This window comes from Tiliqua scincoides, chromosome 2, assembly GCF_035046505.1.
Source record: "Tiliqua scincoides isolate rTilSci1 chromosome 2, rTilSci1.hap2, whole genome shotgun sequence".
NCBI classification, from domain to species: Eukaryota; Metazoa; Chordata; class Lepidosauria; order Squamata; family Scincidae; genus Tiliqua; species Tiliqua scincoides.
In genome coordinates this window covers 2,329,207-2,351,500 of record NC_089822.1, presented here as the reverse complement: position 1 = coordinate 2,351,500, position 22,294 = coordinate 2,329,207, and the positions used below count along the sequence as shown (strand labels likewise).

At 45.3% G+C, this 22,294-nt stretch overlaps 2 protein-coding genes across 3 annotated transcripts in view; one reads left to right on the top strand and one right to left on the bottom strand.

The window, feature by feature from the left end:
- KIF24 (kinesin family member 24) overlaps positions 1-15,313 on the bottom strand; it is a 45,351-nt gene extending 30,038 nt beyond the window's left edge. Inside the window, exons 1-3 of the mRNA XM_066617740.1 lie at positions 15,251-15,313; positions 733-1,357; positions 332-521 (exon numbers count right to left, since the gene is read on the bottom strand). Coding sequence (XP_066473837.1) covers positions 332-521; positions 733-1,340 — 798 coding nt within the window. The 5' untranslated portion in view covers positions 1,341-1,357; positions 15,251-15,313. The remainder of the gene's footprint in view (positions 1-331; positions 522-732; positions 1,358-15,250) is intronic.
- Positions 15,314-15,763: 450 nt separating this feature from the next.
- Positions 15,764-20,335, top strand: NUDT2 (nudix hydrolase 2). Of its 2 annotated transcripts, none has more exons than XM_066617662.1 (3): positions 15,764-15,852; positions 16,946-17,085; positions 19,955-20,335. In XM_066617662.1, the coding sequence occupies exons 2-3, from the start codon at positions 16,953-16,955 to the stop codon at positions 20,266-20,268; spliced, it is 447 nt and encodes a 148-aa protein (XP_066473759.1). In that variant the 5' UTR covers positions 15,764-15,852; positions 16,946-16,952; the 3' UTR covers positions 20,269-20,335. The 2 variants fall into 2 exon arrangements, with proteins under 2 accessions (XP_066473759.1, XP_066473760.1); XM_066617663.1 differs by lacking the exon at positions 15,764-15,852 and adding an exon at positions 16,088-16,145.
- Positions 20,336-22,294: the final 1,959 nt, after the last annotated feature.

Sequence of the window (22,294 nt, the reverse complement as noted above, 5' to 3'; positions counted from 1 at the left end):
AATCAATTTAAAACCATTCACAACTGTTTTGGATGATCAAACATTCAGTAGTATGAATAGTTTTGCCAGTTAATTTTTCCATTTATATTTTGTATGTCCAGATTTGCACATTAGGAATTACCCTCGTCACTTTTTCACCTTTTACAAAAGACGAGGTTAGAAAATTTTGGAAAAAAATAAAGATAAGAATACGCAAATAGGTAATTTCTAGAATGGGAGTTCATTTTTGTGTCTTTTTTGACTGCAATTGGATCATTTTGATACAGTCATCTGAATATTTGAATGCATGCTAAAAGATTTAATGAATTCAGCGTGCTAAAAAAATTGCAACCTGTAAAATGTACTGGGTGAGGTCAACTGCCTCTTTTTTCTCATGGAGAAGAAGAGTTTCTTTATCTTCCACCGTGATTATGTTCACTTCTCCGCGTCGTCCCTCTCTTAAGCCCAGTGGACGTTTTCGAACACACACACGGATCTTGTCTGTCTCGGTCCATGGTGTCTCTTTCTCAAAAGTGTTAGGTCTATAACACACAAAGTCAAAAGTACAGTAAGAAAGGCAATTACACCAAGCAACTGATTAAACACTACATGACTTATATACACAATGTATTCCTAAAAAGTATTTTGGGGGTCAAGGCTTGTAGAATTTGACCTTTTCTCCATGAGTATGCAAAAGAAGATCTTATTGTTAGTTACTCTGTATGTAAAGGAATACAAATGAATGGCTATTACCTGAAACAAGAGTGAGGTACTCCATAATTGTAACCTGATATATGAGCTACTCTTTGTACAATGGGAGTCTCAGCATCCCCCAAGAGAGGGGCAATATCACTAGATGAACTGATAGCTGGAATGTCCAGCTTGTATTCTGTCCATGCCGCAGATAAATTCAAAGTGTCTGTTCTGGCTTGCTTGTATTCGGAGTCATGTCCCAAGACTGCAGCTAAATCATCTTTATCTTCATTCACAGCACAAGCAGGTAACACACATAATCCAGCTGCAATGTTGTTTCTGCCATCTTTTTCTTCTGACAGAGATTCAAAGCGCAGTTGCCTCCTAGGACCAGATCTAGTCACCCGAGGCTGCAGGTGGAGACCCTCTGCCTGCAAATGCTGCTTGTTTTTTTCCACTACTTCCTCTTCTGCCTGCAAGATTTTGATTATCCGAATAAGCTGAAAGAGGCGCTTCCGGTCTTTCATATTATGTACCCCCAGTTTGGCATAATCTTTCATGGAAACCTTGGCAAGTTCATCAATCTTCTGAAAGCCAAGAGCAATAAAATGGGGATAATATTTTTCAAGTTCTGCCTCACAGAGACATTCATACAGACACGATGCCATCTTCCATTCAAGGTCTACTGAAAAAAATTGAAACACAAGTATTGTATAAAAGTTATTTTTAACAACAGAAACAATCCATCAAGCACTGCTACCACAGAACATTTTTTTCATGCCATTGGTTTACTGGAAGATCAGCACAGATACCACGCACACACAAAAACACCACAGATCAGAATCATATAAGCATCTGTGCTTGGGAAGCTGTGCAGAAAATCTCAACTAACCAGAAAAATGAAGACAAGAACCAAAGATGAAGGTTAGGGACCTGTAGGCAACTGAAAAGACCCCAGAATTCTAGGCTGAAATGAAGTCAGTTAGATTTTTCCAAAGTTAATACATGTGCTAATTTAATGCAGTGAGAACCTCAAAGAGTGCTTTTTTCTCCCCTATCCCAGTAAACCTCACACTAACCCAGCAAGAGAGACCAGGACTATTATCACTATACTGAGGAATTGGGAGAGGCTCAGGAATAATGGCTTGCCAAAGCTCCTCAGTGAGGAAGTGGCTGACAAGATCGCAGCTCACACCTCTCTTTCAGTCACTTCACTACAGGCCCAAACCTATCCAACTTTCCAGCTCTGGTGCAGCCGCAATGCAGCTCTGAGGTAAGGGAACAAATGTTCCCATACCTTGAGGAGGCCTATGACTGTCCCCCCACTGCAGGATGCCGCACACCCCCCATTGGTATTGCTGCATCGGACCTGGAAAATTGGATCGGATTGGGCTGGCTACTTCTGCACAAATACCTGTAGACTTACCATTGGCTGCAACTCAGCTTGTTTCAACTGGAAAGCTCTCCATTTTTAGCCTGGCTATTACTATTTTTATTGCTGCTTTTTAATGTTGCTGTTCTTGCCATTTTCTTATGCATAATAATTTCTGCAAGCCTCTCTGAAATTTCTTATTTTTTAAAAAAGGGCAGGATATACATTGGTTAAACAAAACAATCAAAGCTTTGCTTATGTTCTGACAAAACTGAATCTGCCGTTTTAAACTTTGATCAATCTACCAGGAAGTTCTACAGGTCTGCCTTGCGCAACAGCCTCTTTTTCCACTCCCTGAAATGTCTAGTTTTCCCCTAAGTAGAGCAGAGAAAGAAAGCTCTGCATACCCCAGCTAATGACTGCCTTAATCAAGGCAATACGGCAGTGCTCATACTGCAAACAAGCTATGCTCCTCTCATCATTCTGCCAATATTAATAGATGTTTTAAAATCATGGCTGTAGAACACCAGAGGATGAGCCTAACAGCCCAGGAACGACCAACAAAACATATACAACAATTTAATATCACTTTATATTTTATACTATTTGGTTGAGAAGACCATGGTTGCAACAAAGAATAAGAATCCATGTTGTTAAAACATGGATTCTAATTCTTTGACACAACCATGGTCTTAAATTGTTAAATATATTAAATTGTTGGATTATTGCTGGCCATGAAAACCTATGAACATATAGGTTTTTATATGTTCATTAAATTAAATTGTTGGATTAACAATTATTAAATTGTTATTATTAAATTGTTGGATTATTGCTGGCCATGAAAACCTATGAACATACACTTAAGACAGCAGAACAATGCCCATTTCACAAGTTTTATGAAAATAAAGAGATCTTTCCTTTTCTCAGTCAGTACCAAGAGGGTTTATGTTTCATGCCTTAAACCCCCACATTCATTCAAGATCCTCAAGAAAGTACTTTTAGCGACATCTTACAGCATAAATGAAATATTTTAAATTGTTTAAAAGCAAGACATTCAGGTTTAAAAAAATTACAAAATACAATGAAACAATAGAATATCGTATACTTGAATGTATAAACACTTACTTGTCTCTCCCCCTTCATATACTTGTAAAGTGTGTATACAGCCCATGCTCCAAACTGCAGAAACCCATCCCACCAGCTAAATTTAGGTATTCCTCTTCTGGACCAGCCATGTGTCACAAATGGTTAATGATCAAAAGAATAAGAAATGGATATGGATAAATTCAAAAGGTCATGTGCCACTAAGACAAAAGGCTGTCTGCATGCAGTGACAGAGATAAAAAAGAGGCTTTGCTCCAATCTGAAGTATACTCTTGCAAGTCAAACTCACATAGCATACCATAGTTGAAGATTCAGGACTAGAGTACTATTATTCGAAAATAGAGGTTGAGACTAATTATTCGCTTGGGTTCAGTTCCAAAAAACGCACTATAGCAAATCAATTTAAAAAACAAAGTTTCTTTGCTCCAGTGACTGAAAAACAGCCTTGCTGACTTTTTGACTCTAAGATAAGAGTCATTAAGAAGACAATCCATCAGTACTTCACTCAGCCCCTCCCTTCACCAATGCAAAATGATCACATTTCTTTTCACTTTCACCTTTCATCAGTGCTGGGAGAAGGGAGGGGTCCGAAGGAGAGAGAAGGATTGATGGATTGTTAGCCTGCTGCCCTCTCTCTCTCATTAAGGAGGCTAAAGGACTGTTCAGTTTTTAAAACTGATTTTAAAGGGATGCATTTTTCCCCTTCTCCAGGGATCAGCACATTCCTTTTCATTTGCAGGGGTCATTCATGTTGAGTCAAATCCGTGTATAAAAAATCTGTGTATAAATAGGCTGGACCCTCCCAGACCATCCAGTGCTACATTGGGCTGCTCGGTCATCTGCAAGCTGTATAGTGGCAGGGATCTGAGTCAGTGGCATAGCTAGTGGGGGCAGGGAGCAGTCCACCCCGGGTACCACCCTTATGGGGGGTGACACTACAAATGCCCCAACATCGCTAACATCATGGAGTAACCCCATCATGCTATATACCGTTGGATGTGGAATTTCCAGCAGAATGTAATGCAAAAACCCAGATTGAAATATCTCCTTTCCATCAAACGTTATGGCCAGAAAACCGGAAACAAACAAATGCATGGAACCCTATGGAAAATGAAACCGAGCCATATCGAACGTTTACTCACGAGTAGGTGAACCTGCCATAGTTTGTCAGAAAGGGCAGGCTGAGAGGAATCCAATGACACCAGAATGGTTCCTATCCAATGAAAGCAGCCCCCCAAAAACACCCAAGTCCCTCCCTCCAAGCAGAAGAATGTATTGAGCCCTGTGGAAAGTGAAAGTAGGCCACACGGTCGCATTTACTCATGAGTAAGAAAACATGCCTTGGCACTTGGTCAAGTCAGGCAAAGGGGAATGCAAGGCTAGCTACATGGTCCCAATCTGATGAAAGTGGAGCTCCACAAATGCTCCAGAATGCAGCCCCCCCCCAAGAATAAAACAGAGGCTTCAGCTGGTAAGGTCCATTTTATTTGTTTTTAGACTTGTAAAGCCAGATGGGGCCTGATAGTGCTATGCTTGAAATAGAAGAATTTACACTGAACTGGGCACAGGGGAGGGCTGAAAATCTCACTGATATTTTTGCGGGGGGAAGGGGTGTTCTTGCAGGCAGGCTACAGAGAAAATTCACTTGGTAGAAAAGGGCTGGCTTCCCCTTATTTAATTATTTGTTTTTCTTTAATTTAATTATTTATAATTATTTATTTTATTGTGCTTGATGATGTCACTTCCAGCGGGTCCTGGACAGATTGTCATTCTAAAAAGTGGGTCCCAGTGTTAAAAGTTTTGCCTTAACTCAAAACAAGTCAATTAGACATTCTTGGGGGGAGGGGGTGACACCCTAGTGACCAAAATTCTGGAAATCATTGCTTTTAGGAGTAATACCATCATGTTATATACCAGTGATTGTCAACATTTTCCAACTCACAGCACACTGACACTAAAAGGTCAAGGCACACCACCAGGTTTTTGACAATTGACAAGGCACACCATGGTGCCAGTGGGGGCTCACATCTCCCACTGGCCCTATTAATAAATGACTTTCCCCCAAATTCCTGTGGCACATCTGTGGACCACTCACGGCACACCAGTGTGCCACGGCACAGTGGTTGAAAATGGCTATTATATACCATTTGATGCAGAATTTCATCACTGCTTGTGGGGAAATATTCACTGCATTTATTTTCTGGTTATTATTATTATTCATTTCAAATCCTAAGCTACTTAGAGGAAGGGTGGTATAAAAATGTGAATGAATGAATTATTAATTAATTAACAATTAAATAATTAATTATGTCACATTGGGTGACAACAATTTATGGGCTGCGGATGTCAAATGACCTAGCTATGCCACTGATCTGAGTTAGCCACATAGGACAGGCTAGGGCATTACTTGGGATAAGGGGGAAAAAATATTCCCTCTAGCTGCCTCCTAACCCACACTGGATACATGCAGCCTGGCTGCACCAGTGCAGGTTAGTATTGGGCTACATGAAGACATAAGTTCAAATCTAAGTGATGGTGGTTAAGCACCTAAGCTCAGTCTAGCTTTACAGGATTGTTGGAAGGGGATGGGTGGAGAACCATGGACACCAGCTTAAGCTTCTTGGATGAAGGGGGGGGGGATGAGCGTGTCTCTTAGAAGCTTGTTGTACACCAGTTGCTGCCTCTAAGAAGTTCATTTTTGAAGCATAAATGGCACTGGGGTGGAAATCTGGGTTAGGTGTTGGGGGAGAAATTTGTCACTAGTTTTAAATTTCAGTTCCAGCAGCAGCTGTTGCTTTCTATTTTATATATTTTGCAATCCAAAGTGGTCACAAGACACACAGAAGAACAAAACCAAGCAGAATGGCATTCTTATCGTGTTCAAATGCAGTGGATAGATCTATAATGTACTTCAAAAAGAAATTTTGAATCTGCTGGTAATCCAGACAAATGGTAATTTCTGTCATTTACTGGCTTACGACTTTGGCGCAATAAACCAGTTTGACTCACAGGTACCACAATCCTTTTTCCCTTCTTCCTTCACTCCTTCTCCTTTCAATACTGCTCCTGCTGTATTATGACATTGTTAGCAACCAACAAGTTAGTGTGTTGTAACATAATTATTTTGGAATTTCTAATCCCATTCTATTCTGTTTCCAAAAGGCTCCATTCAGGCAAATGAAGCATTACAGATTGAGTAACCCATGGAAAAAAGTCATAAGAACATAAGAACTGCCCCACTGGATCAGGCCATAGGCCCATCTAGTCCAGCTTTCTGTATCTCACAGCGGCCCACCAAATGCCCCAGGGAGCACACCAGATAACAGAGACCTGCATCCTGGTGCTCTCCCTTGCATCTGGCATTCTGACATAGTCTAGTTGAGAGGGATAGCCATCAGAACATTTTCCTTAACATACTCCAGATTGGAGGAGAATGTATATACATTTAAACACATACACACACTCCTGTCTCTATAAACTCTTGCTGTCCCAACCTGGCACCCAACTGGTGAGTTCAAGAGAGCACTCCCAATCTTTGGGATTATAACTACTGTAAAAATGTAAATGAGGGGTGGAATTTATATCCTGTACCATCTTCTAGCTTCACATAATGGTGCTTTGATGCACTGAAACACTCTCATGACTTGCAATGCAGCCCGTGGGACAATGTTACTTCCTTGCCCTTTTGTTGGCATAACAAGACATCTTCAATTACTAAGAGTATGCAAACCTGCTTGTATAAAATCAAAGCAGTCCAGGAGTCTGTTTCATTCAATGGATGGTGGAGATGTTATGCTAAAACTATGATTAATCCATTACTTAGCATTATTACCATGAGCCTTCAGCTTGCCCATTCCACCACTCCATAAGAAATGCTCTACTGGATCAAGGCAAAGGCCAATCTAGCTTAGCGTTCAGTTTCTCACAGTAGCCCACCAGATCCTATGGGAAGACAAAAAGCAGGAGAGAAGCATGTCTTTCTCTCCTGCCATTCTTTCCTGGCAACTGATATTCAGAGGCATACTGCCACTGAACCTGGAGATAGAGCATACAGGCTTCATGAGTAGCAATCCTTGATCAGCCTGTCCGCCATTAATTTGTCCAATTCCTTTTTAAAGTCAGCTATCTAAGCTAGTGGCCATCACATCTTGTTCAATGAATTCATACATTAATTCTGTATTGCATGAAAAACAAATTCCTTTTGTCTGCCTTGAACCTCCTACCAGCCAGCTCTGGTTCTAGTGTTGTGTGTGAAAAACATACCTATCCACTCTCTCCACACCATTTGTAAATCTCACAAGAGCCCTGCTGGATCAGGCCAAGGACCCATCTAGTCCAGATTCCTGTATTTCACATTAGCCACAAGATGCCTCAGGGAGCGCTCAAGACAACAAGGTCCCTGAATTCTGCTGTCACTTCTTTGCATCTGGCAGAGACAGGTAACCTCAGAAACCTGGAGGCTGCATAGAGTCATCACAGCTTGTAGTCTGTAATGGACTTTTCCTTCATAAATATGTCTAATTCTCTTTTAAAGAACTCTAGGCCAGGTGCCATATCCCCACATCCTGCAGCAAGGAGTTTCACAGATTAATTACATGCTGGGGTAAGAAACATTTCCCTTTATCTGTTCTAAATCTTCTGTAGCTGCAGGCTGCCTGCCTGCTTGTCCTTGCTATAAGCTTTGTGCTTATGGCGTCTGAGTAAAGCAAGATACACAATCTTTCATGTGACTGCAAACAACATAAACCAAGGTAATGGGCGTAGAGGGCACTACAGATAGGAGAACGCCTGTATAGGTTTGTTTTTCTTCATTTTTTTTGCAGGTTCCAAAATACCCATCAGTTTTCCTATGGTTCTTTCTCATTAATTTTAACCAGATGATCTCAACAGAAAAGCCTCTTAAACAAAACTGACACAGGACAACTGCTTAAAACAACTGTTGTGACTGGAAACCACTCCTCTTTGCAATTCATGACTGAAACAAATCTGTGGGTTATACTAAGCTAACAAGGCAAGTATTTAAAAACTGTTCCTAACCGTTTCCTGCACACAAAGATTTGAGACAATGTTTTCTTAATTATGTTTCTACATAAAGGAAAATGTTTATGTGTTTTGAAGCTATTTTTTATTCCCTGACTTTCAGGGTGCAATCCTAACCCACTTTCCAGCACTGACATAAGGGCAATGCAATTCCTAGGTAAGGAAACAAACATTCCCTTACTTTGAGGCCTCTGTGAGTGCCCCCCAACTGCAGGATGCAGCACACGTCCCATTAGCACTGCTATGCCTGTGCTGGAAAGTGGGTTCGGATTTGGGCCTCAGTGACTATGTCAGGGGTTTGTGTTACCTGGCAACCAAAGCTTCTCTGCTTCACCAACAGACACACATTCTAGCTCGAGAGGGCTCAAAATTCCAAGCACAAAGAGGCACCTGAATTATGCTGAAACACACTGCTGGCAACTGCAGAACATACTGCATTGTATCAACGTTGTCCAATGGCAAGAGGCGGCACTGAATATCCAGGCTGTATAGCAGAAGTACCACACAGAGGCAACATTCCTGCAATGCATAACACACTCCATAGGGATGGATGTGCGCTAAGATCTTCAGCACTCAAGAAGGGTTTTTTCAAGTTGTATTGGTGGGCTTGGAGAAAGACAACAGAGCACCTCTTCTAGTATCAGTGTGGTTCTTCCCGGCAGTCTAATAAGACCCAGATTGGAAGAATGTAGGAGTGCTTCAGAACAGAGAGGTCATGCTGCCATGCCGCCCATGGACTGAGAAAAAGCCCAGTAGCTCACTGCTGGAAAAATTCAAATGAAAGTGGGCCTGTTTACAATTTCAAATCCAATGTATTCATTTATGCCTGAACAAGGTCACAGGAGAACGACTGCTCAGTTCCATGATTAACACCCAAAAAAAGATAGCTTTTGAGGGGGATCCCCTAGGTTTAGTCTTGGCCCCTATGTTGTCCACTATCTACATGAAACCAGTGGGTATGTGCAGGGATTTGGACTAGATGTCCCTAATATGTGGATTTCACACATGGCCAATCCTACCTATGTAGTAAGCTGGCAGACCATGAGGTCTGCCAGCATACTGAACAGTACACCATTGCAGAAGCCTCTCAGCCAGTCTGTGCACTGCTGGAAGGCCATGCACCACTCACAGCACCCCACAGACCAGCTGCCAATAGAGAGGTAGGTTTGGGATCAGATCAGGGTATATCTCAGTGGCATCTGCAGAATCTTATACCCTTGTCCCAGGTCTGACCTGCCCCAGAAGGCTCTGCAGAGCTATGCCATCAAGAGCTGACACAGCTTTGAGGAGTCCCATAAGGGAACATGCAGCCTTGAACTCTTCCTGAAAATGACAACTGATGCAGAATGTTGCTGTCAGATTGCTGGTTGGGGCCTTGCTAGGAAACTAACTATACTGTAGTTAGTTTCTTTAGGACAGGAGTTATACTGGTTTCCTATCCGTTTCCAAGTGCTCTTTGTTACTTTTAAAGCACTTTATCATTTGGGCCCAGAAACCTTAAGGACCATTCTCTGCCATACGAAGATGCCCCATCTCTGTCTTCTGGGGAGCCTCTGCTCAATGCCACCATTGAGACTGATCTGTGCAAGCGGTGCTGTCAGTACTATTTATACATGAATTACCCTGCTAACTGGGTAAGAGGCACTCTTTCAAGTGGGTGCTCGTCTTTTTAGCAGGTGGAGAGTAACTAACCCATCTCACCCCAGCAGTGTCTTTTCTAGTGGCTGTCTGCTAGTGTTCTTTCGCATCTTTTTAGATTGTGAGCCCTTTTGGGACAGGGAGCCATTAGTTATTTGATTTTTCTCTGTAAACCACTTTGTGAACTTTTAGTTGAAAAGCGGTATATAAATACTGTTGTTGTTGTTGTTGTTGATTTGCCATTTACTTATCTATGAATGGCAGAACTGCCACCTATTTTTTGTTATCTGCGACTCTCTTCTCGTTATTCACAAATACTGTGCCAGTGCAAGCTGACAGTTGTCTGGATTGGGTCAACTTTCCACACCAAACAGGCACTGATATGATGAGAGGCCTAAGATGTAAGGTATCTGGAAGGCTACCTGAGAGCTGCGTTGGGGCTGGGACAAGCCCAGGGAAGAAAAGACAACAGATGAAGCAACCTCCTGCCCACTGCTGAAATCTGAGGCCTGGTTACTGGGCCAGCAACCTTCAATGACTCAAGGAACAGCCAACAGAGAGAAATCACCATCACCACAATTTTAAACACATTGAGGAGGAAGCATCCAGCATGAAGGAGGAAGCATCAGATGTTGGAGGTGTTGATGAGCCCTCACTATCACCCAACCCCACAGGCCTCAAGTTAAGCCATTTCTGTCCAATGATGCATATACGCAATAGGGATAAAACGTGTACGCCTGTGGGCAAGGCAGAAATGGGTTAAGATTCAGGTTCAGAAAGTTCACATACGGTGAAGAGGTCCTCCTGGAACCCAACCCCATGTTCCCCATAGACTCATTTTTGTTGGCAACCTTCAGTCTCAAAAGACTATGGTATCGCGCTCTGAAAGGTGGTTCTGGAACAGCGTCTAGTGTGGCTGAAAAGGTTGATTCAGGAGTGACAATCCCTTCCACACCGGGAGCAAGTGCAGTCTGTCCCTGGTCTGTCTCCCTGGCTATGGGCCTTCCTTCTTTGGCTCTTAGCCTCAGACTGTTGGCCAAGTGTCTCTTCAAACTGGGAAAGGCCATGCTGCACAGCCTGCCTCCAAGCAGGCCGCTCAGAGGCCAGGGTTTCCCACTTGTTGAGGTCCACTTCTAAGGCCTTCAGATCCCTCTTGCAGATGTCCTTGTATCGCAGCTGTGGTCTACCTGTAGGGCCTACAGGTAGACCCATAGACTCAATGATTCAATATCCACTAATTTGGTATCCACCAAGTTTTCCAGGAACCTTACCCTAGCACAGTGGTTCCCAAACTGTGGGTCAGGACCCACTGGTGGGTCGTGACCTGATTTTTAGTGGATCCCCAAAGGGTGATGGGGACCCACTGAGATAACTGATCAGATAACTGATCAAATAACTAATTGTCTCAAGCCCCAAGGCTGTTCAAAAATCAGATACTGTAGCTGCTAATTATCCTGCAAAGAGCTCAGCAATCTGCAAGCATGTGTAAATATGGGGAAATAAATGTTTGAGGGTCTTTTTCCTGGTTATTAAAATAAATATTATTTCTTTCTAAATTCCTTTTTTTTAAGTCTGGTAAACCTAGGTGGGTCCCGATAGACTGTCATTTAAAAAAGTTAGTTGCAGTGCTAAGTTTGGGAATCAGTGCCTAGTGGATAACAAGAACTAACTATATATAGGCCTTCTCTGTGGTTGTTCTCCCGCAGATATGGAGCTCCATTTCTTTGGGGCTATGGGAGGCCACCGCCTCTCTCTGCCTTTAAGAGGCCTTACCTGTTCTGTCAGGTAGTTGAACTCTGAAATGTTGCCAGCTGCTGAGGTTTGCTTATTGGTCTCTAAGCATTGTTCTTTTGTGTGTGTGTTTTATATATTTTTTTGATTGCTACCTTGGGACTACTCCTCATTCTTCCTGTGTCCATTTCCCTCTTGCTGCTGCTGAATTTCAGATTACATGCTCCTTTTGGCAGACACCTGCCCATTTTTACTTCTGTGCAGCACCATGAACAATGACAGTGCTTTAGAAACAAAGGGATGAACTTGATGCGTGATAATGGCAGAGAAGGAGCATGGTGTTGCATGATCCCATTATAATTCATACTTCTTTCAAGTAAAGCACTAAAGAGCTACAGAACACCCTTTAAAGAAATTCCATAGGAGCTCCCCTTCCTTTCCCTTCCTCCCTCTATGCTTACCTTTCCCCATAGCTCTATTTCACCCTTGTAAATAACCAAAGTTACAGTGGCCACCCAGTAACCCACATCCTAGTCACTGGTTCCTCTCCAACTCTTCTCTGACACTATTATAAGAGAGCTTACTTCCTATAGCAGTTTCCCATTTCAGGCCAACAACAGTGAGAGAAGTAGATGGACATATGCATTTGTGACTCTGCTGCTCTCCTGAGAGCAAATCGCATGCCTATGCTACCCCACCCCATCGACCCAACAATGTTGTGCCATAAGCATAAGCCAAAAGCAAGCAAGGAGGAACCAAGACAAATGTGTGTCTACAACAAGGCATATGTTTAGTAAGGTATGCCAGTCTGGCCAACTGAGCCCCACAGAGAATTTGCCACTACCAGATTGAATGCAAGTCTGCAAGGCCCCTCCCCAAGGACAGCTGCTTTTCAGAAATTCCTGGGCATGTACAAGCACACAGAACCATGAATCAAATGACCCAAACACAGAATTTATTCTCTCTTTTTAGTCTGTTATTTTGATGTGTCACACAGTGCATAAGTTAGCATATGTGGAGAGCAATAGTCTCAAAGATATCAATTTGTTTGGTTTTTCAAACAGAAATAGGATATCTAAACCCACCTTGAGGTTAAATGGTAAAGAATGACACTGCCTTGTCATGGTGAAGGGGCTTGAGTAACTCAGTGAGGCTATGAGCTATGCTGTGGAGGGACACCCGAGACTAGGGGTCTCCAAACTTTTCCGCCGAAGGGCTGCATCAAATATCTGGAATGGTGTTGAGGGGCGGAAAAAAATATAATATTAAAATAAATACATTAGAGATGCAACTTAGATGAATGACTGAAATTAATGAATGGGCTCAAGTGTCCAGGATTTCTCCAAGCACCAACACAGCCCAAGAAATAAAGCACACACACATAAATGGACCCTCATTCCCCCACCCCACACGCACAACTCTGGTTGTGTTTGGTCAACTGGACCAGAGGCTCTCTGGGGATGGCCACGGGCCAGATAGAGGCTGGCTGCAGGCCAGATAGAGGCTCTCCGCAGGCCACATCAGACCCCTGCCCAAGGCAAACAGGTCATTGTGGAGAGCTCTGACTAAATATGATCCACTGGAAAAGGAAATTTTGAGTGAACGTTCCAAGCCTCAAGGAATGCTGTGGAGGGCTGCGCAAGGCTCCCCGCACCTCCTGCAGCCTCCAGCAGCCCTGCATCATACAAAGTGGAAAAGGAAATGGCAACCCACTCCAGTATCCTTGCCAAGAAAACCCAATGGACTTTAGTATCAAAAGCCTAAAAGATAGGACACCGGAAGATGAGTCCCTCAGGTCGGAAGGCATCCAATATGCTACTGGGGAAGAGCAGAGGACAATTACAAGTAGCCCCAGAAAGAATGAAGGAGCTGGGTCAAAACAGAAAGGTCTGATGCTTTCACTGATGCTGAAGAGGATGAAGTTAACTGACTTTATGAAGACTTGCAACATTTTCCAGAACTAACACCAAAAAAAGATGTCCTCATCATAGGGGAAATGCTAAAACAGGAAGTCAAGTTGTAGCAGGAATAACAAGCACGTTTGGCCTCAGAGTACAAAATGAAGCAGGGCAAAGGCTAATAGAGTTTTGTCAAGAGAACACGCTGCTCATAGCAAACACCCTTTTCCTACAACCCAAGCGGTGACTCTACACATGGACATCAGCAGATAGTCTACAGTGAAATCAGATTGATTATGTTCTCTGCAGCCAAAGATGGAGAAGCTCGATTTTCAGCCTTTTTCATCTCATGGCACACTGGCAAGGCACTAAAATGGTCAAGGCACACCATCGGTTTTTTGATAATTGTCAAGGCACACTGTGCTGTCACATCCCCCCATGGCCCTACTAATAAATGACCCACTCCCAAATTTCTGTGGCACACCGGAGACCAATCAAGGCTGGCTGGTTGTAAATGGCTGCTCTATACAGTCAGTGAAAACAAAACCTGGTGCTGACTGTGGATCAGATCATGAGCTTCTTATTGCAAAATTCAGGCTTAAACTGAAGAAAGTAGGGAAAAAACATTATGCTATTCAGGCTTGTGAAGACTTCATACATGGCATAAGAACATAAGAACAGCCCCGCTGGATCAGGCCATAGGCCCATTAAGTCCAGCTTCCTGTATCCACAGCAGCCCACCAAATGCCCCACGGAGCACACAGGACAACAAGAGACCTGCATCCTGGCGCATCCCTTGCATCTGGCATAACCCATTTCTAAAATGGCCTTGGATGCTTGTCCAAGAGAACATAAGGAGAGCCCTACTGGATTAGGCCAAAGGCGGCACATCTAGTCCAGCTGCCTATATGTCACAGTGGCCCCACCAGATGCCTCAGGGAGTACACAAGACAATGAGACACCTGCATCCTGGTGTCCTTCCCTGCATCTGGCATTCTGAAGGAGCCTACTTCTAAAATCAGGAGGTTGCACGTAAACAACATGGCACTGTGGTGGGTGTGGTGGCAGGTGAGGCAGAGCCTCCCCACTGGAGTCCTTTGAAAAGAGGCCAGTCAAGACAGCAAGGACCACAAGGTCCTAGAACAGCAGGGATGTGTGGTGGGTGGGGAGGCGGGTGAGGCAGAGCCTCCCCACTGGAGTCATTCGAAAAGCGCCACCGCTGTCGTGCGAGGTGCTCAAGCGTGGGTTGAGTGTGCTTGAGCACCTCGCACAGCGGCGGCGGCGGCACTTTTCAAACGACTCCAGTGGGGAGGCTCTGCCTCATCCGCCTCCCCACCCACCACACATCCCTGCATGATGGCTTGTACCCTGTGATGGACTTCCCTCCCATCAGGCCAGCTGCACATCCTGTGGCAAGGAGTTCCACAGACCCCAGTACGGCCTGACCTCGAGCAACGTCCTCACCTGCACCCAGAAAGGGTTTCAAGGAGTGAACCGTGTCAAGGTGGGGGGAGGGGCGCGAGGGCACACCACAGTGGGGTCTGAGGAACTCCTTGCCACAGGATGCGGCGATGCCTGTGGCCTGGGGGGGGCGACTCGGAGCCGGGGGGCCAAGGGAAAGGCAGGCCTCCTTCCACGCAGCCGCCCCCGGACCGCGCTGGGAGGCTGCCTCAGTCACACTGTCGCCATGACGGCAGCCAGAGGTGGGCAGGAGGGCGGCCGAGGGGCTCGGCTCTCCGCCCGCACCTCCTTCTCGCAGGCGCCGCGTCCCCGCCTTCCTTCGCTGGCAGCTCACCTGGACGGCACTCCTCGGACGCCTCGCTCGCGGGCCGCAGACAACCACAACTAGGCCGCGTCTCCATGGCGACGCCGCCAAGCCAACGTTCGAACCGTCGCGCCCCTCCGCGGCGCTGCCTCAGCCAGCCAATGGGAGGCCGGGGAGGCCCCCCACCCGTCCAATCAGAGACGAGTACGGAAGGCGGGAACATGAAAGCCCTCTGCACCGCCCCCCTCATCTGTGGGCTACGCTCTCTGTGGATGAAGAGCTCCACCCCCTCACCTCCTTCCAATGCGAGGAGGGGACTCGGTTGCCATCCATTGGTCTGTATTCTGTCCGTCATAGTGAAATATCCAATAAGAATTCCTACCGTGCTCACCGCTCCCGCCCTCGCGTCTTTCCTCTCATTGATTGGATGGTGTGAGCCGGGCGGGGGCCAGCTGTTGCCTTGGCGCCCACCAGCGTCTCCTCCCATAGTCTAGCACAGGCTTCTGATTGGGTGGAATCTTAGATGGGCGGCGCTTAGGGCCAATTGAGAGGCCCTAATGTGCACAGGCGCCTTGCAGCCTCTTTCCCAGCGCTCCTTTGAGGAAGATGCCTTGGTGACAGCGCCTGCTGAGGTAACACAGGGAGGGGTTTGTTTCCCTTTGGGCAGTCCCGGCTTAGAGCACAAGCCTGTGCATGTCTACTCAGAAGTAATCCCATTGGAGTCAATGGGGCTTACTCCCAAGTAAATGTGGATAGGGTAGCAGCCTGAGTCCGATCCTATGCATGTCTACTCAGAAGTAATCCTATTGTAGTCAATGGGGCTTACTCCCAGGTAAGTGTGGATGGGATTGCACCCTTAGCGTCCAAGCCTATGCCTGTCTACTCAGAAGGAAGTCCCATTGGAGTCAGTGGGGCTTACTCCCAGGTAAGTGTGGATGGGATTGCACCCTTAGCGTCCAAGCCTATGCCTGTCTACTCAGAAGGAAGTCCCATTGGAGTCAATGGGGCTTACTCCCAGGTAAATATGTGCCTGCCCGGGCACTATGCTGGGGGGGGCACAACATGCAAGGCAGTCACTTGCAGTTCTCTCCAGAGGAGGAGGTGCTGGCGGCTTCAGGCCCCCTATTCTTTCTCCTGTGGAGGCTTCCCAAAAGGGGAAGCCATGGAGACGTCATTGCCCCAGGCATCGGGGCTTCTAGTTACACCTCTGGACTTGATACATTCAGGCTGGCGATGCTCTCTACAAAATACATTGAGTGCCAATGGGGTAGAGGGTCTGCCACGATGTTCTGCAGCGCGATTTCTGTTTCCCGCAGCAGAGGAAGCCCCACTCGGGTCCCAGGGCAATTCTGGGCACACTTATTTGGGAGCAAGCCCTGTGGCGCTAAGTAGGTCTGACTGTTGGTTCTGAGAGCACAGCTTCCCCAGAAAAGCAGCCTTTAAATCTGTGTTGCTAGAAGGCCACTGATCCAGTCTTGAGAGATGTAAGTGCAGGTTGCTTGCATTCAGATTCAATTTTATTTCAAAAAAGAGACTCTACAATATTTTTCTAAAAATGAAAAACAAAATCTGATCTAATAAATATTTTTAAAAAACTAATCTTGCAAAAAAAAAATTTTTTCTGGGCCTGTGGTCAGGTCTGTGTGCCACCACTCCCCACCTAAATCACCCTTAACACTGTGCTTCGTGTTGCTAACATGGATCACTTCTGTTTCTTTCACACAGAAGGATCATGACTTTAAGAGCTTGTGGCCTGATTATCTTCCGGAAACTGCGTGAAGCTTCATCTCCTGCTGTTGGGGACAATATTGAATACCTTCTCCTGCAGACATCCTATGGGACTCATCACTGGACTCCTCCAAAAGGTGCGTTGTGTACTCCCTGGGAGCTAGCTTGGTTTTTACTGTATAGCAATTCAGAGATATTATCAGTAAAGCTATCAGCTGATTCAATAATTTTAGTTTAATTAAATCATCTGCCTTTTAACAGACTAAACTCTGAGCCAGTGTTTCTCAAACTGTGGGTTGTCAACCAATTTCAGGTGGGTCCCCATTCATTTCAATATTTTATTTTTAATATAGTAGACTTGATGCTACCATAGTATGTGACAGCATGTGAACAAATATTACAGATCTATACTTTTGTGTATGTGCTTTTAACAGTGATAGTAAATGGGATATATTCCTGGGTAAGTGTGGGTAGGACTGGAGCCTAGGATTGTCAAAAATCTTCGTTTGATGATGTCACTTCTGGTCATGACATCACTTCTGGTGGGTCCTGACAGATTCTCATTCTAAAAAGTGGGTCCTGGTGTGAAAAGTTTGAGCAACACTGCTCTGAGCTGTTTTAATTTTCATAAGCTTTCCATCATATATCCCTTTACCCTCAAAGCCTGTAGTAAGTATGCATGGCTTCATGTAACTGAAATAAACATATATTGTCCCTCTGTTTTCCCCGGCCCCATTTCACTTCTCTTTCTCTCTTATGCTGAATTACAGACCAAAAGACCTTCAGGGCAGGGGTCTGTACAAAGTCCTGTGCACATAGATGGGGCTACATAAATAATAAACAGCACCAGATTGAGGTGGGAGGGGGGCATCAGAGACCTAACCTCTCTATCCCAATTCCTGGGATCCAGAAATCATAGGTTGTTGCATTAGGCCCAAATCCTAACCAACTTTTCAACGCTGGCATAGCTGTTCCAATGGGATGTGTGCTGCATCCTGCCGTGGGGGGGGGGAACGGACTCACAGAGGCCTCTTCAAAGTAAGGGAATGTTTGTTCCCTTACTTCAGAGCTGCATTATGTTGGTGCTGGAAAGTGGGATAGGATTGTGTCCTGAGGGCCCAGTCTTATCCAATTTTCCAGTGCCGGTGCAGCCATGCTAATGGAGTGTGCACAGCAGATTTGGCCTTTGGGCTGCAATCCTATCCACGCTTATCTGGGAGTAAGCCACATTGACTACAGTGGGACATTTCTGAGTAGATAAACTTCAAGTTGCACCCAGGGCACCTAGGACAAAGAAACAAGAATGGTGTTCCTGTATATATGTGTGAGAATCTGTTTCTCAGATCTCCCTCCAGCACTAACTGGCACACGTGGTTTCCTAGGGGGCAGAGTGCAGAGATAAAGAGAAAGGTGGTAATCTTTATATTAGCAGAACTGGTGGTTAATTTTAGGTGGTGCACTAGTTAAAGGGCAGGCAGAAGTCAAATTAAGGTTATTATAGTTGGAGGGCATGTAATACCCTCTCCCCCACAAAGAGTTAAATCCCATCTTCTGTTGTATCCCATCCCTCCCTCTCCTTATGGTTCAGTGTTGGTAGTTCTTGCAGTGTGGCACTTGAGGTCGCTGTACCACAGACAGGCCGCCTTTGGCTGCATTTAGAACCAAAGTCATGGTTTGAAATGTAATATCCAGGGCTTGTGCTTTTCTTGGACTTCAGTTGATTGCTGTTTATGTATCTGTTCACAATATGATCATGAGAAAGCAAAGTCTGGGTTTTCTCAGGGGAAGGTAAAGTCAGCTTGAGAATGTTATGCTTGTACCCGATTTATAATGGGAACTTCATGGTGGAAATAGTGACATCATAGCTGATGGGGGGGTTGTATATGATCACCCACAACTTCATCCTTCCCAGATGTGCTTCTCTCCCTCCTTCCTCTCAGGTTTGCTTCACCTCCACCCCTCGGAAGACTATGGTATTGCGCTCTGAATTGTGGTTCTGGAACAGCGTCTATTGTGGCTGAACAGGCCGATTTCGGAGTGACAATCCCTTCCACACTGGGAGCAAATGTAGTCTGTCCCTGTTCTGTCTCCCTGGCTATGGGCCTTCCTTCTCTGCCCCCACCCCACTCCTTTGAGAAGCACAAATACCCTCATTTTAGTAATTTTATGACAGTGATACTTTCCTGTTATTGCAGTGGTGACTATTTAAGGCCTCACACATTTTCAGCTGATAGTTAAACTATTCAATGACTTAGGCCCAACATATCTTAAATGCAGTCTCCTCCCTTGTGTTCTGTTATGACCTCTGAGATCCAGCGAAGACCTCCTAGAGGTCTTCTAGGAGGTGCCTCCTAGAGGTGCCATTAGGGCATCAGGTTCAGGCAGCACTGCTGCAAAAAGAGTCTCAGTTGCTTCTTTTGATTGTGATCCTCCAAGCAGGGCCTTGCACACTCTATTCTCGCACAACACCTTGCACATTTTGGATGTTTTATAAGTGGTGGTGATGATGCTGAAATTATCTCACACCCTGCATTAAGCCATTTCTGCCCAACACTGCATATACGCAATAGGAATCAAATGTGTACACCTGCAGGCTAGGCAAAAATGGGTTAAGAAAAATCTTTTCCATTGCAAACTCTACAAAGTCCAAGCCTGAACACTTTTTGGAAACATTGGCAGACTTGCCAGTTTGTGCTGATCTTTGGGATTCACGGTTTAGTCTGAAAAGGGAGGGGGAATTCAGTTGATTTAAAGGAAATTGTCTTCTGTTTTGCTTACCCTGCTTTGGTACTTGTTTTGAGCCTTCAGGATGTGGTGGGCTACAACTCTAAATAAATTAAAGACACCATTAAATGCAGCTGCCTCTGGGGTGAAGAATGGTGACCCTAATTTTTTCACTTCTTTGCTAACATAACATAGTACTCTAGGAACACACATTTAAAAAAAGAGCAGCGGTAAAGCACTCTCTGTGCTTCCCTGAAATCTGTGTTTTCCCTCCTGTCTCAGGCCATGTGGACCCAGGGGAAGATGACCTGCAGACAGCCCTCCGGGAAACCCAGGAAGAAGCTGGGCTGGATGCCAGTCACTTCAGTATCCTTGAAGGATTTAAGAAGGAGCTGAACTACACCGTAAAAGGCAAACCCAAAACAGTCATCTACTGGCTGGCTGAAATGAAGGACCATAGCACAGAAATCAAGCTCTCATCGGAACACCAGGCTTTTCGCTGGCTGACCCTTGATGAAGCCTGCAGGCTCTCAGAGTATAAGGACATGCAAAGCACACTCCGAGAGGCACAGCAGTTTCTCTGCTCCAGAACGTGAATGCTTTGAGAAATTCAGGAGTGTTTCAGAAGCAATATTGGCTGCTGATTCCATACAAATAAAAGTATCAAAAAAGCCTCTTCCTACCAGTGTACTGTAATTATACCGTACTGCTTAAAGCAGCAGCTTAAAGCAGTGGGTCTGGGACATGACCCAATTTTTGGTGGTTAATGAAACTGACAGGTCAGATTAGCCTATGTGCATCAAGGGTTAAACAAGCTGCAACTGGGGAGGGGGGTCACTGCTGCCTAATCACCATTATAGCCACACCCCTTGGCATTTATAAATCAGGCAGCAGCCTCTAGGACCTCTAAAAAGTGGGAACAGCTGTCTTAAAACATGCATGCTTCTATTCCACCAAATGATTAGAGAGGACAAGCACAAGCGGCAGAGATCAGAAATCAGAATGCAGCCTCATGAGAGACATACTTATCTTTCAGTCCTATTCAGAAAGCACGCAGATGACACGTGGACACCAGTGTGATGGCAGTCATTTCCTAAGCCCCTCCAGGCAATGCCAGTGCAGTCCTCCCAGTAACACCGGTACAGCCTTCCCCAATAGTAGCCCTAGCATTGATGAGAAACCCTGCCACAGCCTGTCATTTGTGGAGCAGAGACCTGACATTAGCATGTCATTTTGACATCCAAGGAGCCAATCACTGCATCCACCCAGCACCAACTCTGGCAGCCAGAAAACACTCCAGCCTAGCTGATCTTGTACTAACCAGAACGGTTTCAGGCTGTGTCTTGTTTACACCTATGAGGTTTTGTGATGAGGGACAGTATGGAAAGGGGTGGTCCGAAACAAAAATGGCAAATGGTGTGGGACAGCCCAACGTATGACATGCCAGAGGCTCTGGCCCTCAGCAGGACTCTGGTGCCTTCCTCCCTGCCCCACCATGGCAGCTTTAGGCAGGGAGATCAGCCAAAGCTCTGCTGTGGTGCAGCACCCCCTGTGTAGTCACTTGGAGAGGGTACTGCAGCTCCTCTGTCCCACCAGGCCAAGTGATCTGGGAAGCCAGTAGGGGCCTGGCTGGCCTTGTTTAACTGCTGCTTCAGTTTTGGTTCCTTTGCCCCTGTCAATGCAAGGGGCAGTGCAGACTACCAAGGTCTTGCCCTGCTTGGTTGCCATCTTGTCTGGACAGCCTTCATCTGAGCTCTGGACACATTTTTGCTTCTGATCCCCCTCCATCTCCTCAGTTGCCTTTTAGATCCTGACAGTTTGCCTGATCATGATTATGTACTTGTTTCTAGCATGCTTCTGCATGCTCCTCCAGATTTTGGCCTCTCCCTGCTGCCTCACCCACTGCCACACCTTGCTGTTCTGGGCCTCAATTTCAGATGGCCCCATGTGACACTAGCCGCTTCCCGGTCCCTCACACCCTGCCAACTGCTTCTGGCTAGCAACACATCTGAGCTTGCCCTGCTGTATAAACAGCTGCAGGGCACTTATGATCCTGCTCGTTCACTGCCCTTCAGGGATGTTTGCAGAGGCTTCCACTGTTTTCATCCACAAGAGGTTTACCACGGTCAAGTTTGAGAAAGCCCCAGAATGTAACCCCTCTGGAGCAAAAGATTTGTGGAAGGAAGGTGTGCTACCCAGCACAACAGTGCACTTCAGGGGAGTGTCCAACCCAATCAAAATGCCAGCATTTTGGGTTCTGAGTTGAGGGTCTCACTCTGTAAAAGCACCTATTTTATACTGCATTTTGTTTAGTGTCATTTATACAGTGGTCAGGAAACTGAGCATCAGTAAGGAGAAGGTACACAGGCCTCCACTAAGGTGATCCTACTGTAATGTGTTGTATGAGAAGTGAAAGTCTCCCTGTCCAAACGTTAGTCTTTTATTTGGAGCCATGTTTATAGCAAACAGCATTTGGGTGAATAATCAGGAGAAGGCATTTGGGCGTTAGTGTCACCCAGAACAATAAAGTAACGTAAGTGATAAGGTCAAATACATGTGAGAAATGACTATAATAAACCAGTAGCTTTCACTGTAGGATCTTTTTGTTACTTTTTAGCTTTC

What these genes read in the sequence shown, in the direction of transcription:
- NUDT2 (XM_066617662.1), top strand. Translation starts at nt 16,953, where the DNA reads ATGACTTTAAGAGCTTGTGGCCTGATTATCTTCCGGAAACTGCGTGAA. An exon ending in TCACTGGACTCCTCCAAAAG is followed by an intron (nt 17,086 to 19,954) that starts GTGCGTTGTGTA and finishes CTCCTGTCTCAG; the next exon opens with GCCATGTGGACCCAGGGGAA.